The 16,769-nt window shown below is 42.9% G+C and overlaps 1 protein-coding gene and 2 long non-coding RNA genes across 4 annotated transcripts; 1 reads left to right on the top strand and 2 right to left on the bottom strand.

Annotated features, from left to right (window-relative positions):
• The first annotated feature begins 2,444 nt into the window (after window positions 1-2,444).
• On the top strand, window positions 2,445-11,661 carry GID8 (GID complex subunit 8 homolog). Its single transcript, XM_053394474.1, has 5 exons — window positions 2,445-2,553; window positions 5,974-6,103; window positions 6,558-6,754; window positions 7,763-7,960; window positions 8,790-11,661. Exons 2-5 carry the CDS (start codon window positions 5,986-5,988, stop codon window positions 8,961-8,963), a joined length of 687 nt encoding a protein of 228 aa, XP_053250449.1. The 5' UTR covers window positions 2,445-2,553; window positions 5,974-5,985; the 3' UTR covers window positions 8,964-11,661.
• LOC128416562 (uncharacterized) lies at window positions 9,231-16,768 on the bottom strand. Of its 2 annotated transcripts, none has more exons than XR_008331240.1 (3): window positions 16,341-16,768; window positions 15,305-15,377; window positions 9,231-12,604 (listed from the first exon to the last, which is right to left on the bottom strand). It is a non-coding gene; the product is annotated as an uncharacterized LOC128416562 (long non-coding RNA). The 2 variants fall into 2 exon arrangements; XR_008331241.1 differs by having other exon boundaries at window positions 9,231-12,322; window positions 16,341-16,767.
• On the bottom strand, window positions 13,117-15,216 carry LOC128416563 (uncharacterized). Its single transcript, XR_008331242.1, has 2 exons — window positions 13,599-15,216; window positions 13,117-13,225 (listed from the first exon to the last, which is right to left on the bottom strand). It is a non-coding gene; the product is annotated as an uncharacterized LOC128416563 (long non-coding RNA).
• Window position 16,769: the final 1 nt, after the last annotated feature.

Raw genomic sequence — 16,769 nt, forward strand, 5'->3', positions numbered from 1 at the left:
AGGTACCACTGTACTTCTACCTGTAGCAGGAACCCCCCCACCCCAATCATTCTGTTTGTACAAACTTCACACACACACACACACACACACTACATACGCCACATTTCTGTTATAAATTCATAGAAAATCAACCATACATCGGATTTGCACTGTTCCATTTTATTTTACTCCATATGACAAGAACTATCAAAGGGGGGTGGCTTGGTCCTGGTCAGCCATAATCCCTTCACCGTCTCAGCACATCCACAGGAGCCCTGCCCAGTTGCTATGCCAACCCTGATGATCCCAGACAGAAGACAATCAAGATCACAAAGAACTTGCATATGGGAGTGGATTCAGCATGGACTGAAACAAAGGACAATGATCAGATCTTCCCTCTGGGGGCAGGAAACTGCAAACTCCCCTTTGTCTCCTGGAAGTGACTCATGGGGAGGGGGGAAAGGAGGAACTAGCCAGGTGACAAGACACTCAGGTTACCACCAACTCCTCCCTCAACCCCTCCTTTCTGTAATGTATGCATGATGTTTCTGGGGGTGGGCTTGACCTAGAGGAGGGGAATTTCAAAAAGTTTTTATAAGACCTTGCACACTATTTTTCTGGGTCTTTCCTCTCTCTTGCAAGTGAGGGGAACACCCTGTTGCAACAGTTCAATAAAGGCCAAGCCTACAGGCTGCTGTTTAGCTCCAAGTTATCCTGGTTGGTGTCTTTACTTTTTGTCCAAGGGAGCCCTCGGATTTTCCCGGCAACATACCAGACCTATACCTGGAAACTAAAGTGTATGTAGATAACGCAACTGAAAAGTTACCTTTCATATGCTTGCACAAAAAGTAATTTGACAAAAGGAAGCAAACTACATATTTACTATTTTATCTTTAAAGTGCTGCACCAGTTTAAAATAGCAAAATTATTATAGGAACAAAAATGCAAAATTATTATAGGGACAAAAATAGAACACATGATTAGCTAAATCCTCCCATAAGCTTTTAGTGTAGCTTGACCATTAACAATGGATGCTGATGAGTGGGCTATCTGAGCAGCAGATCATTTGCTCAATGGTACACATATAACTATTTTTATAAATAAAAAATAAGGCAAAGAAGAATACCTCTCTCCATAATAATTGATTTCTGATTGTAACCTTAAAAAAATGTTTTTTGTGTAATAGTAGTAAATGGCTCTGATATTTTAATGATATAATCACCTCTTAATTGGGGCCTGGGTGGCGCTGTGGGTTAAAAACCACAGAGCCTAGGGCTTGCCGATTAGAAGGTCAGCGGTTCAAATCCCCGCGATGGGTTCAAATCCTCCCGTTGCTCAGTCCCTGCTCTTGCCAACCTAGCAGTTTGAAAGCACGCAGTGCAAGTAGATAAATAGGTGGGAATCTGGTGGGAAGGGAAACGCTGTTTCTGTGTGCTGCTCTGGTTCGCCAGAAGCGGCTTAGTCATGCTGGCCACATGACCTGGAAGCTGTACACCGACTCCCTCGGCCAATAAAGCAAGATGAGCGCCGCAACCCCAGAGTGGTCCACGACTGGACTAAACGGTCAGGGGGTCCCTTTACCTCTTAATTACTAGTTTTTATTCTTTACCTGTTTAAAGTCTTATGTGTTCCGTTTATCCATGCGTTTTATCTCATGCTGGTCTGTGACTGAAATAAAGTTTGATACTGATGAATATCAGTGTAATTATTTGTATGACTTACCGTAAATAAATCACCTTAGCCAATCAGTCGTGGAAGAACCTGTGAAACTGGTTTGGTGCACAGGGTGGAGACACAACCACAGATAGAAACAATTTTGTTGCCAGAATTGCAAATAGGCTTCTGCTGGATAGCTCTTCTAAGCATTTTGGGATTCTTCTTAGGGACCTGCACTTCCTCAATGTGCATCCCAATAACATCTACTCAGTTTGCAGGGGACCTTGCCAGCCCGAACTAGACACACCTGGAAATGAATCTCCAACCTTCTGCATGCAAGTCACTAGTTCTAACGCTGAGCTATGTCTTTTCACCCAGGCTTTACCACTTCCATCAGAATGAACTACCTGCACCTGTAGTCACCAGGTTCTATAATGCTGTTTTACTGTTTTTACTAAACAGCTTTATCGTTTCCTTTTTGAGAATTATTATTATTATTTTTTAAATTAGAACTTAACAGCTTCAGCCGGTAGCGCATGAGGCTCTCAATCACGGGGTCGTGGGCTCGAATCCCACGCCGGGCCAAAGATTCCCTTGCAGCGCCTTCAAACGCTACGATTTTTAGGCCGTTCTAGGACGCCCCTTCTCTATAGACCGCCCCTCCCTCTCCCCCCCGTTCTGATCCCCTCTCTCCCTCGTCTCTATGATCCACGCGACCTTTCGGAGGCGATTGGCTGAGGGCGGCTTTGGCGGAGCTCTCGCGAGAGGCGCGGCCTGCGAGAGGCCGGCGGCGGGGGTGTGGGGGGGGGGCGAGCGGGAGCGAGAGCGGCGCAGGGAGGAGGGGGGCGGAGCAGGTGACGGGGCCTGGCGTTGAAGGCCTGGCGGAGGAGGCGGCGGCGGCGGCGGCGAGCTCGGTCGGTGAGTAAAATGGCGGCGCCGGTGGGGAGAGGGTCACCTGTGGGAGGGGGGAAAGGCGGCGGCGGCGGCACCCCGTGTGGGGCATGGAGGCCTTCTCCGTGGCGGGATGCGGCGGCGGCGGCTGAGGGGGAAGCAGCCATTTTGGGGCGGCGTGAGGCCTGCCTGGTGGCGCCGAGGGGTCCGCCCCCGCCTGGGCCTGCTCTCGGCGGGCGAGAGGAAGGAAGCCCCGAGACGCGGCCGGGAGGAGCGGTGGGCGGGGAGCTCTTGTCGCGGGAGACTCTGCCGCCGCCTCTTCTTCCTTACTGGGGCTTTTCCCTTCTTTCTCCCCCCACCCCCAATTTGACACGACGCGGCCTCCCCGCCGCTTGGCGCCTGTCTCGCACTTTCCCTGAAGGGGCAGAGACAAGCTTCGGGGTTTCGCTTCTTTTTATTGTTATTATTTGTGCGCTGCTCCCCCGACACTCTCCTTTTTATTTCAAGGAAATGCAAGCTTTCACGGAGCCCTTTTTTTAAAAAAAAAAAGGGGGGGGGGGACGAAAGGGAGAAACTGGATCCGATTCCTGCGTTGTGCGAAACGGATTGGAGCGCCTCTTCTTCTCAAGTTTTAAAAAGGCGCTTCTCGTTCTGAACCTGTTTTTTTGTGGGGGGGGGAGGAGGGGAAAGTCTTTCTTTACGTTTCGGTTTTACCCAGAAACAACACACGTGGTTCATATTCGGAGTGACTTTTGTTTGTGTTCTATCGGAAACCAGAGCGTTCGGCACTCAGTACACATGTGAACCTATATACCGTGCAAGCAAAATGAAAAAAGAAAGACCGATCTTTTCTCTACCCGTGAACTTCGTAACCATCCTCGGACGTTACGTGTCTTAATTAGGGACGTGTTGGTTTTTAACAGAGCTTTGGAAAGAGGAAAGCGGTTTCAGTTCTGGATGGAGCTGTATCAAAAGGATGCATCTATCCTAATAGATTCCGCAGCAGTTCCGTTTAGGTATTTATTGTGACACATTGCTTGAGCTTTATCTTTAAAGGGCTTCCGGTTAGCTCATCACTGGAGACTCCTACGAGGTGTATATTTTGCAACACAGTCCTCAGCAGTTTTTCAGTTCAGCCTATGCTATCCTTGAAGACCTAATGAGACTGTACAGAGGTGGTAGTGTTGCTAGTGAGTGATAATTAAAGTGACTAAACCTAAAATTTTGTCAAGGAATCATCTAGACCGAGTAAGATACATTTCATGGCAGCAAGACACCAGTTTTCAGTCTGGTGTTCAGCCTTCGTGCACCTAAAAAGGGTGGGATTAAACCATACAGCTTAATAGCAATTCCAAGATTATTTACCTGTCCTTCCAACAAATAAACATGGGACTTAGTTCTTTTATTTTACAAACAGGAAGCTTAGTGTTTGAGGGAGTGATTGCTCAGGACCCATTATTAACAGTGAGACTAATAGCATATGTATGTTTAGTTGCTGCAAAGCCTCACTGAAACTTAGTCCCAAGATTTTGTTCTGACTTGTTTTGAATGTGGTAGTCTGACTACAGTAGCTTTCTGTGCTACACCCAATTAAATATTTCACCTCTTTAATGCTTCATTAGAGCCATAGTGCTTTGCATATTTTCTGTTCATTTTTAAGCTACAGTTCTATGGAAACAAGTTGAAAGAAAGGCATTTCAAATCATTTTCGGTCTGTATTGAATATTATATTTCTGTGCTGCCTGCCCATTATTAAGAGCAATTCTAGGGTCAATTAACTTATCTATAAATAAGAATGTGTAAGAAATTACACTAGATCTTGTTAAGGCTACATGACACTGAATTCTCTAGGACTTAACATATGAGTAGAAATGGTTATGGTTGTGCTGGAAATGTTTCTTTGTGACTGAGATGTGTAAGCAGTAAGCATTTTTCTTTGTTAATTCCTTCTATCATAATAAAGTATAAATTGTGTAACTGGATCAGACCAGTGTCTTTCTATTTTAGTGTTTCTAAAGTTGACAAACTGTGTAGGGGATAACCTTCATCTGCTGTTTACCTCACATCTTGTAACCAGAGGCATGCTGACCAAATTCTTTTTTCTGTCATTTTTAAATGTGCTTCCACACCTGTCCCCCATCAATTTGTCCAGTCACTTTAAAGGCTGTGAATAAGACCCTGCCACAAAACATTGCAGCGTGGAATGCTTCTGTTCAGGGTTCAAACCATTCCATTATTGTGCCTGCCCCCAGTTACCGCACCTCTGCAGTGTTTGATAGTTTAAAAAGTGCTTTTGGATCATGGCAAAGTTAAGAGAGAACAGCAAGAACAGCTAGGTGTGAAAGCAGATCTGAGATGCCTTCATATTTGTGCCATGGCCATTTGCTCTAATTAGTAATATGTCATCAGAAGATGAGCTGTGAACCAGAAAATCAAATCTCAGCTCCGTCAATGTGTGTCAATATTCAAGCCAACATTTCCTCAGCCTTTGTTCTGTGACACGGGGGTGTAAAGACACTTGTCTACTTTGTAGGATTGTTGTGAGAATTACTGTGAGGATATATAGAAAACTCCTTTGTGCACTCAAAAAGCACTACATGTATAAATGCTAATAATGATTAGGTGCTTGCCACTACATGTCACGATAGCACTACTATTATATTTATTTATACCCTGCCTTTTCCCCTTATGGGACTCAAGGCAGCTTACAGATAAAAACAATCTCAAAATATATAAACAGTTATTAAAAACAATAAACACTGATAGAATTACAACTACGTACATATAAAAATTGTTTACAACATACAAATAATATGTAGTGCTGTTTTTATTGTAATTAACAGTGTATGTACTGTGATGAGCATTTGATAAGATGTATTAACCATTCTATAGTTATGCCATGTTTTAGGGTAGAACTGCTCGTTAAATATGTGACCCCTGCATATAACAGGTGGGTTTGATTTCCCCCTACTCCTTCTTTAATATATGGGACAACTCACCTAATATCCTGACTTCATGATTTGCGCTTCCTAGTCTTTCTAGTCTTCAAACACACACCCCTGCCAGCTGATCTATGCATAGAAAGTTTGCTTATGCCAAGACTGATTACTGGACCATCTAGACCAGAATTGTCTCTTCTGATTGATAGTGGCTGTTCTGTGTCCCAACCGGAACCCTTGTTTATCTGAGAATGTTTTAACTGGCAGGGGAATAGAACCTGGGATGTTCTGCATACAGAACATTTGTGTTCTAAACTGAGCTGCTGTCCTGATGGAGTACAAGCTGTGAAATCAGGACGTGCATAAGTTTACTGTCTCTGGTTGCTGTTTTTTACAGAGTGAACAGTAAAAGCCATCTCGGAAAAGTAATGAGGTATTTGCTTGTTCTCTTGTATCTGCTCACTCACAGTAATTTATCTTGCCTGTTTTTTTTTCTCACCCTTCCTAGTGAGGGACAAGAATGAGTTATGCCGAAAAACCCGATGAAATCACAAAAGACGAGTGGATGGAAAAACTTAATAATTTGCACATCCAGAGAGCTGACATGAACCGCTTGATCATGAACTACCTTGTTACAGGTAATCAGTCAGCTGGTTTAGAAAATAAAGTTACCACAATAACCATGTACGGGTATTCATTTGAGACATCATGGGAGTATTTGTGTATTGCAAGAATTTACTAACCTTTCCCCCTGTACACTGTTCTGGAGGTTCTTCTGACAGCATACCTGACCAATTGGGGGGAGCAAGAAGAGGCCTTTGTCAATTCATTAGATGAATCCTGTTTTAAGAAACTGGATTTATGGAAATATCGAGTGTACTACTGTTCCAATTTAGCCATTTATGTAGATATTGTTTGATTTGGTTTTGCACTTTTTGATGTTTTGTTTATTGTTTATGACTACTTTTGCTGTGTTTCTAATTATGTGATTTTTAATGTTGTAAGCTGTCTTAATTTTGGAAAGGTGACATACAAATATGATTGATTGAATTGATTTCCATTTTCTGCAAGCAGTTTCTTTTTGCATTTCAGAAGGCTTCAAAGAGGCAGCAGAAAAGTTTCGGATGGAGTCTGGAATTGAGCCCAGTGTTGATTTAGAGACCCTGGATGAAAGAATAAAAATTCGAGAGATGATCCTCAAAGGCCAGATTCAGGAAGCTATTGCACTGATCAACAGCCTTCACCCAGAATTGTTAGATACAAACCGGTACCTTTACTTCCACCTACAGGTAAGCTTCACATTGAAACTGGCATTGATTACATTTAAAACTAATTGACAGCGGTGAAGGAAGGTTGCTATATTCAGAAAGCCTTTTCTTCTTCTGTTTTGGTATCCTGTATGTATGGTGTGCGTTCTTAACACACTTTGGCCTGGTGTAGATAGGAATAAGCAGCAGAATTGTATGCCCGCTTCCTTCTCCTGGGAGCTTTAACCATTGTTTAGCATTCAGTGTTGTTAACCGTTGTCTTGGTCAACCATAGTTTCCATCTTAACCTGAGTTTCAAATTAGGAATTGAAGAAAATTGTAGCGCCTGTTTTTGTTGGGATACTGCCAGGGAGATAAAGTCCATCTGAGCCCCAAGCTCGGCGCCGGACAATCCATCGACCTCCCGTAGTCAGGCAATATCAGCAATTTAGTGGCACGAAGCCTCAAGAAAAGATAGCCACATTCTTGAACTTGTGCACACTCTTTCAGCAGAATTCACACAGCAAAAGTTGCACAGCAGGACAGCATATTTACAGTTTATTTGGCGTTGGTCAGAACAAAAGAAGACATGACCGTCTGCTCCGACTGCTCAGGCAAAACAGCAGAAAACGAAAGGAACAGACAACAGAAACATCCTGTGAGACAGGAAATGCGCAGGCTGTTATACAAACATCCTGCTCCCTTTTAAGGTGGAACGGAAATATCCTAACAGTTTTGAGAGGGAAACTAGTTACCATTAACCACTGTTAGTGCTGATTCAGGCATACTATTAAACCATAGTTAACATAGGGAAGCAAGAGAAAATTCATGCTAGGAAATGTAACCTGATTTCTCTGACATTGCTGCTTTTAACACTCTTTTCAGTAGCTAGTTCCCAAGTTCTAATTTAAAGGCTTCACTTGAATGCTCAGCTGACATATTTTTAGAAGAACATTGATCAAGTGAAAGAAACTGAATGAACCGTATTTAATTTTTCTGTACGGTCTCCCTATTTCTTTTTTCTTTCCTTTTTTGGGTTGGCTGGTGCAGCAACAGCATTTAATTGAGTTGATTCGGCAGCGTGAAACAGAAGCTGCGCTGGAGTTTGCTCAGACGCAGCTAGCGGAACAAGGCGAGGAGAGCCGGGAATGCCTGACTGAGATGGAGCGCACTCTTGCCCTGCTTGCTTTCGATAACCCAGAAGAATCACCTTTTGGAGACTTGCTCAACATGATGCAGAGACAGAAAGTAATTGCGCTTAATCCCTTGTAACTAAAATTAGATACTGCATGCCTCTTAAAATGACACTTTTAAGATTTGCCCTTTATTACATTATAAAGAAAAGCTGACTGTACAGTTTTTCACTTTTCATCATCTTTTGTAATAAATCACGTGGCTTTTTTCTGAAAGTTTGCGGGTGGCTTTCAGTTAGCTTATTTATATTTTTAGTTCATTTTACGCCCTAAAGTTTGAGGATGAGTAGCATTTTTAAAATGTTGTGAAAAAGCAAGCTTGAACCAGTTTAATCTCTGGATTGATCAACTGACATTTTACAGCACAATGTGTCTACGCAGAAGGAAGTCCTCTTAAATTAAATTGGTCCCAGGTAAGGGGGGTTAGAATTGCAGCTTTAGCTGGTCAGTTGCTGGGAGCAACTTTTACTTGGTGAACATTAGAACGAGTTACTTTTGTTCTGTTTTATTCTAACAGGATGAAAAAGGGAAATATAGATGACCTTTACCACTCCAGTAGGCTTTCTAAGTTACCACTCCCTTTATCTCAAAAAGACCCATACTGAGGTTTTGATAAGGAGCTTTATTTTTATCAGAGGAACACTCTTCAATTAAATGCTGATGTTTTTGTGGAATTTGATACTAACGTCTGAGCTTTTGTTTAAAGGAAGTTACAGAGCTGGGAAATAGCTGGGGGCTTGAGGCTGATATTTAGTCGCTTGCACAAGGTCATGATACCTGCGGAGGAATTTAGTCCTTCAGGTCAAAAACTGTTGGTGGATCACGTTGACTCTCTGTGACATATGCATATATTGTGCTAAACTGAGTTGCTCATCTCTCTCTAGGTTTGGAGCGAAGTTAACCAAGCTGTTCTAGACTATGAAAATCGTGAGTCGACACCCAAGCTGGCTAAATTACTGAAATTACTACTGTGGGCTCAGAACGAGCTGGACCAGAAGAAAGTAAAATATCCCAAAATGACAGACCTCAGCAAGGGGACAATTGAGGAACCCAAGTAAAATGTGCAGGTGGACATTTAACACTCGGAACTGCACAGTTATATACATTTTTAATCAGTCTGTGACTGAAATATTTTTACTACAGTTCAGGACTTTGCAATTTGGTTGTGTGTGGGTTTTTTTGTTTTTCTTGGCAAGCATACTTAAAGGGAGATGGGTCCCTTTTTAAAATGCAGCAGATCAGCATTGAGAAGCATTGTTATCACTTTGACCATCTGACTTAGGCTATGCACTGTCATACATTTTAAGCAAAAAACCAACTCTTTCTTATATATATATATATATATACTGTGCTGAAGGTTTGTAATGTCTGGCTACTGAAACACATTTCGGTGGCCAGTGAATTAATGTTGAAGCTCCTGGCAACTCTCCAGTTAACCTGTCTCTCACTTGAATATTGACTATTTTCTGTGTTAATTTATAGCCAAATATGCATTCCCTATTTATCAACTAGCAACTGGTTGAAGTGATCATTTTGTAAACCTCATGGCAATGTTTTTCTGCATAGAGTATAGCATAGGAAGCTTGTACGCTGTAATTGGAAATAATTCCCTTGCTTTTCACACCTTGGTGACTTATTTATATGGGGCTGAATGTTATATTCATGATGGGCCTAGTTCTCTTCGAAGTATTGCTGACAATAAAGGCTTTTTATTTTATAGTTTTCAAGAATGACAAAAATATGCCTCTGAAACAAGACATGAAATCACTTGGTAATTAGATTTTCTTTCATTGGGGTTTTGTTTATTTTTTTAAAAAAATAATAATACCAGCTGTAGTATTGGTGTGGGTGGTAGCTACATCCTTAATGCCAACAGTGTGTCTTGGGGGGTGGGTATAAAATACTCAGCTTTGTTGTTATGGCTGGGGCCATTTCCAGTTAGAATAAACGTCTGATGTAATGCCGATACACTGAAATAGCATGGAAGTTCTTGGGCTGTAATTTATAATAATGATGGTGGAGGTTTTATCAAGTTTCCTGCCTTGGGTAAAGAGAACTGTGATTTTACAAATCTTCCATCTTGGAATTCCCATCTGGTATTTTGAATCACGGTGATAGAGCTTATTTCTACACCAGCTAAAGGCCCTGTAATTCCATGAAGTCCCTCTTATTTTGTTGCTGCCTTGTAATTTTTGCTAAGGTGTGGGATGCTACATCGCATGTATGACTGTGTTAAAGGAATGTTCACTTGTTCCGCTGTTTAGTATTAAGCACTAACCCTTGCTATTTCAAAGATGGCGATACAAAACACCCATTCAGTTAAGTTGCCAGCAGGGCTGTTGAGGAAACGGCAGAATTCAGTAGAAAAGCTGTTAATAATGCTGCTTATAGTCCTGTGGCTATCTGGCCACTGTAGATTCAATTCTGACACATGCACAAGCCTCCCATGCAAATCTTACATGAAGGCAGCTTCCTCCCGGTTTGCACAATCAATTCAGTAACGTTTTAGACGATTCATTCAGAACCTAAGCTTAGTGGGTAGATGATAAACCTAAAACGATTTGGCTTCTAGCATGCTTAGCTAGTCACTGGGTCTCGCTAGTACAATAAATCTCATACCTGGAATCTCTTCCATGCAAACCTCATAGAAATATATGGAAATTGTTTGGGAGAGGTTCCTGGGGAAATGTGCGCCCATAGTTGCTGATGACTACTGTGAAAACTTGTTGGCATTTGTATGAAGCTTGGCTCTAGAGAAGGCACACTTGTGCAAGCTTTTGAGATATACTAGTTTCACAAGTCTAGTTGAATATAGTCCATCTTCACCAACTGAAGCTCTGATGCCACACAGTTTTAAGCTGTTGTGAAACGGACCACCTGACTTTTAGTGTCATGGGCTAGCTTTTTGTTCCTGACAGATGTTTCCTGTTAAATGACCCGTAGCTGCATTTAATCGAGAGCAGAGAGTTGCAATTCGTGTGGATAAAGATCTTTTGTTATAAGGACAAGGTGAAACAGTGAAAGTGAAATGGCTCTAAACCTTTCCTCAACTATGACTAGCTTTTCTTCCTGTTCTTGGCTGTTGGATGCAAAAGTGCAGGTTTGGGAAATGTTTGGAGTTTCAGCTTTCAGCGCAAAGTTGAACAGGTCACTGCACCAGAAATACTGCACTGCAACCCTGCTTAAGAAGATTCCTGTGTGTTTAGAGCACAGGGTTTCTCCCAAGAGTGCAAAGATAACTGGAGCTTCCATTAGCTTACTTAATTCATTTAATTTCAGAGCCAAATATGTGAGATTTCCCCAAGAGGTTTAAACATGACAGTTGAGATTTATTTCCTTTGGTTTTTTTAAAAATATCACACACTGAAGCAGCTTTAATCTGTAAAGTTTTTTGGGTAACTTGAGAGAAAATATTTAAAATGGTATGAAAGAAAGCTATGCATTTTACAGAAAGTTCAAGGGTGTCATCCCAATGGTACTTTTAGGGATCTTTATATTCATGTGTATATAAAATAGTTTGCATATACAAAATATAATATAATCAGTTTGAATTATTCTCAAATGGGGGAGGCTGTGAACCATAACTTATGAAATATTGTACACAGGAATCAGCCCTCACTACGTAAATGGATTTGTCATATGCATGAGAAATGTCTTATCCTGGTGGCTATGGATGAATGGTTGCAATTTTGTTAGCTCCATAATGTTAGATCGCCACTCTTAACTGCTTAGCATTAAATACCACTTTCAACAATACGTTTTACATTTGTGTTTTTGAAATGCTGTCATAAAAAGTATGTGTGGAAAATAAGTTTAAATGCCTCCCACTCCTTCACACTTAGTAACTGCTAACAGTCACTGTAGAGGAGGCAGGGTTGTGTGTACCCTTGAAATAATATTAATATTCCTCAACAAGGTTCGAATTTCATATCAAGAAAATTTTCGTTTCTAAGACCTTTATATATCAAATTGTGGTGATTTGCATAATGATTTTGTGTGTGGCAATGTTTAGTTTAATCAAGTGATATTTTTATGACCTAAAAAGTGATAGAGTAAATTTAATTTTTTAAAAAAGCAAATACTAAAATGTATGATGAGCACTATCTTAAAAGGCAAACACGTGTGCATGGCTGGTGATGACAACTTTTTTTTACTTATATGAAAATTTAATTGATTTAATTGTATGAGTTTTATAGTCTTAAGACATATTTAATTGGATTATAGACCTACTTTTTTCCATTGCTCTGGAACAGAACTTGAGGGCAGTGCAGCAGGGGGAAGGAGGAAGAGGTGGTGGTGTTCTGCTTCACAAACAAAAATACATTCAGCTTGCAACGCAGCGTTGGATGCAACCTGTGGCATTTATGAGGAATATGTTCCGTAGTGTTGCTTGCTTCCATCTGTTTCTGGCTTCCATCTGTTTCGAGAGACAATAGAGTACACTTCTGGGGGTGAAGTCAAACCCCTGTGTTAGCAGCACTGAAACGACCTTCCATGGTGTGCAAGCCTGAGCAGTATTTATGGGGGTCCTGGGCTGCCCAGACGACAAGGCAGCCTTCTCAGCCTCTCTGATGTGTTCCAAAGGAAAGCAGAGTAATATGTTTGGCACCAGCCTGGCTGCAGGAGTTGTACAAGACGCAATCCAACCATCTTAGGGACTCCACTCCGGATTTGTGTAGAGTTTACTCCTTAGCCCTTTCTTCTCCCAAAGGAAGCAGAGGTTTAGGATCAGTTTTCCTTTTTCCTTTCCAGGTTGAGCCCCATCTGCCCCTTTCTTCCCTCTACAGCAGGGGCAGAAACTGTCTTCTTGACCACTGGACCCACTATTGGTCTCATCCGCTCAATCTTCACATGCAGGGGAGTCCCAAACTCACCTAGGATTTGAGACCCATTGGCTACCCTCACCTGGTTTAGCTGGCCAGTCGAAGCCGTTCCTGGGGTGTGGCTGCTGTCGCATGCTGACAACTTCTAGGAGCTACAAGTGAGAGCTGAGTGCAGGGTGAGGACCAGAGGGGGCTATACTACCCCATATATTGCTCTAAACTGACAATCCCCTTAAATTCCCATAAAAACCAACATAGATTTCTTGGCTCAATGAAGACCACATTCATGGAATATTTTAAAAGACAGAAAAAGAAGAAACCCATACCTAGCTTTGAGCTGAGGCTACGGGTAAGTCACCAATCTACTTTCCTTTTAATGAAAGCCATATTTCTTTTTTAAAAATCAGCATTTCCAAAGGCACACAGTTCCTATTTTCCTTCGCTCTAGTTACTGTGCTCTTTGATTTATAGTTTAAAAATTCCCCTAAGAAGGGGGTCTTCAATGTGTGATAAAAGGTAAAGGTACCCCTGCCCGTACAGGCCAGTCTTGACAGACTCTGGGGTTGTGCGCCCATCTCACTCAAGAGACCGGGGGCCAGCGCTGTCCGGAGACACTTCCGGGTCACGTGGCCAGCGTGACAAAGCTGCATCTGGCGAGCCAGCACAGCACACGGAACGCCGTTTACCTTCCCGCCAGTAAGCGGTCCCTATTTATCTACTTGCACCCGGGGGTGCTTTCCAACTGCTAGGTTGGCAGGCGCTGGGACCGAGCAGCGGGAGCGCACCCCGCCACGGGGATTCGAACCGCCGACCTTTCGATCGGCAAGCCCTAGGCGCTGAGGCTTTAACCCACAGCGCCACCCGCGCTACCCTCAATGTGTGATAGGGCCATTTAAAAGAATATATAATAAAAGTATGGACTCGAGCAGTAGAAAAGACATGAATGCAATTTGCACGGACTGGTAGAGCTTCCTAAAAGCCCAAGCTATTGTGAGGAGGAGGAAGAATTAACACCCAAAGCATGCTGAACTGGAACCCAGGAGTCACAAGTGCCACAGTCCAGAAGCTGTATTTCTGAGATCAGCTGAGACTAAACAGGATCTCTGTTTCAAAATGTGATTGGGTGGGTGGGATTCTCTGGGAATAAGTGCTTGTTTTAAAGCATGTTCTACAGATTTTATAGAACATGACAGCTATGCATGCTGCATTCATTAAACCTGCGAGAGCTACAATATCCTGGTTCTCCCCTCATTATTTCTCAAGCAGATTAGAACTCTCTTCAAAGAGGATGAGAGGTTATTATGACAATGGAAGAGTGTGCATACAGAACACTATATTATGTAAATCACTTTTAATAAGGGTGCAACATGATCCTTAGCTGGAGACTAGGCAAAGAATTTAATGTCACTGCACTCTTCAGTATGCAAAAGAACTTTGTCCTTTAGGATAACTAATTGAGTCAATTTAAGCAACATCCCTGCGCTGGGACTAATACACATTTCCAAATGTGTAAGAGAATGTAAGAAAGGTAAAACCTACATTTTTGTAAGCAGTATGTACATTTGATTTATTCTATCCCACAATGACATTCCTAAAATCTTAAGAGCTACGTGCTCAAAAGTGGTTGTCAATTATAATTTTGTCACATGGACCAAATTAGCAGTCTTAAATATGAAGATAACCTAATTGGTGAAGAGTGCCTTATTTGTTTTTTCTACATATATTAAGAACGTACGGGCCACATATAATGCAAAGAAAGCAAAGCTATACTTCTGAGTAAACCACATGCGCATGGTTCAGGCTCCGCCATAAGAGATGCTTAAGTTCATGTGTTAAACCCTGTAGTGTCCAAAATGACTCTATTACTGCCTAAGCCTTCATTTCTTAAACACTGAGGATTTGGGATCCTTGCAACAGTGTACATTTACACTAGAGAAAGTGACTGGATTGCTCTCCCATACCATTTTAGACACCTGGTTCTTATATTTAGATATGTGGGCAGACTCAGCCAATGCACATTTTCTGGATGGTGGACTTGGCCTATAAGCCTCCAACTGATGTTCACTCAACTGGCCCAAGAGCTGTCATGGGTTAAATGTGGCAAATTTATAGCCGATCCAATTCAATTCAACAGGGGCAAAACGAGTAGAAAATGGAGGGGATTAGGGCAGTGTCCAGTAACCATGTTTTCACCTGCTTACAATAAATACATGTGTCTCTCCACTTGCCCAGGGGTTACGTTCCTGGTTACCGCATGAATATGTAAAATTGCGTACAGCGTGGAAGACCCATCTAAAAAGCCAAACTCCGCCACAATCGCTCCCTCCAAACCTTTCTCAAGCTCCAACTCTCCACAGGCCTCAAAGACGGATGCAAAATCTCCTGGGATTGCTGTTTTCCTGCCCCTCTCACAACATTTCTGCAGTTTTCCAACTTTTTGGGTCATTTTTGCCCTCGTCACACCTTTCTGCAGTTTAGATTGATTTCTTTAATTATTTCCTGCCTACCCTCACCTGGGTTTGGAGTGAATCGAGACCTCTGTATCGGATTGGAAAGCCGGAAAAACAACCTCTTACCTAAGTTATTACACGATTTTATTTTCTTCTTGAACTTGTTACGATGCACCACAGCAAATGCTCCAGAGATTTCCTACAAAAGAAAAAGAAAAAAACACGATAGTGTTGTAAACCACCATCAAGCACCTTTACTGATTTGAGGAATAAATATACATGCAACACAATTATAGTTCACTACACAGGTCGGCGGTTCGAATCCCTGCGGCGGGGTGCGCTCCCGCTGCTCGGTCCCAGCGCCTGCCAACCTAGCAGTTCGAAAGCACGTCAAACTGCAAGTAGATAAATAGGTACCGCTCCGGCGGAAAGGTAAACGGCGTTTCCGTGCGCTGCTCTGGTTCGCCAGAAGCAGCTTAGTCATGCTGGCCACATGACCCAGAAGCTGAAAGCAGGCTCCCTCAGCCAATAAAGCAAGATGAGCGCTGCAACCCCAAAGTCGGCCACGACTGGACCTAATGGTCAGGGGTCCCTTTAACTTTTTACCCTACCCAGCAGTTCCTTTTTCCAAAGTGGCAGATTTGGTAAACAAGTTGAAACATGCTGTCATTTTTTTTTATTTGATTGGCTGTGTGTCTTGCACCCATTCTGGGAAGTGCGTACTGTATTTCCTTTCATTTCATTTCTTCAAAGAAGGCAGCCACTGACTTGATGCACTAAGTTTGCACAGTCTGGCTTCACAGAGAACCAGCAATAGCAGAGGCGCGCGCGGGCGCGCAGGCACAACCTCTCTTACGCATCTGCTTTCAGTTTTCTGTTTGCGGGTGCCGAAGCCCTTGTCAATTTCCACCATCCGTCGATCCCTCCACCGGATCCTGTTTGTAAACATGACGAACAGGATCAAAAGGCGCTGCTGGAGAGAGAAGGGAGACTTCAATCTCAGAGCGCAAAGTTCTAGGGACGGGGAAAGGAGACGCTGTTTCGCGCGCTCGGCAATAGATTTTGCAAAAGAACGAAAGAGCAAAACTGCGCGCGCGCGATCTCCAAATCGCCCAGCACAACAACGCATCTTGTTTCGGATCTTGGATAGCATCATCCTGACCTGCTTCTTGAAATATCTCCGCCTCCGGCGAGACCTTGGCCTTTTCCGACTTCTGCATCTGTCTGCAAACGCGTCTCTCCCCGGCTCCTCCTTTTGCAAGCATCGCCCCCGAGCAGCCTCGACCTTCTGCGGCGAGACTTCCTGCAGAAATCCCCACACAGGAAGAGGAGACGCTGAAAAAAGTGACACGTGGACTTGGTGCTTATTGCAGAAGGGCGAAATAAAAACTCCCCTCGCCAGACCAAACGCGCCGCGCGCAGCTTTTCGCTTCCTCTGCCAGCAAACTGTCAGGGCGAATGGATTCACTTGGCCGAGGGGCCGGTGGGTGGGTTTCCCCTCCCGCTTTTAAATTCAATCAGCATGCCCAATAAACGAGTCATTGAATCATAAAAAATAATAGCAAAAACATCGCGCTTTTTTTTTTGGAAC

This window comes from Podarcis raffonei, chromosome 6 (genome assembly GCF_027172205.1).
Source record: "Podarcis raffonei isolate rPodRaf1 chromosome 6, rPodRaf1.pri, whole genome shotgun sequence".
Classification (NCBI taxonomy): Eukaryota; Metazoa; Chordata; class Lepidosauria; order Squamata; family Lacertidae; genus Podarcis; species Podarcis raffonei.

What these genes read in the sequence shown, in the direction of transcription:
- GID8 (XM_053394474.1), top strand. Translation starts at nt 5,986, where the DNA reads ATGAGTTATGCCGAAAAACCCGATGAAATCACAAAAGACGAGTGGATG. An exon ending in CATGAACTACCTTGTTACAG is followed by an intron (nt 6,104 to 6,557) that starts GTAATCAGTCAG and finishes TTTGCATTTCAG; the next exon opens with AAGGCTTCAAAGAGGCAGCA. An exon ending in ACATGATGCAGAGACAGAAA is followed by an intron (nt 7,961 to 8,789) that starts GTAATTGCGCTT and finishes ATCTCTCTCTAG; the next exon opens with GTTTGGAGCGAAGTTAACCA.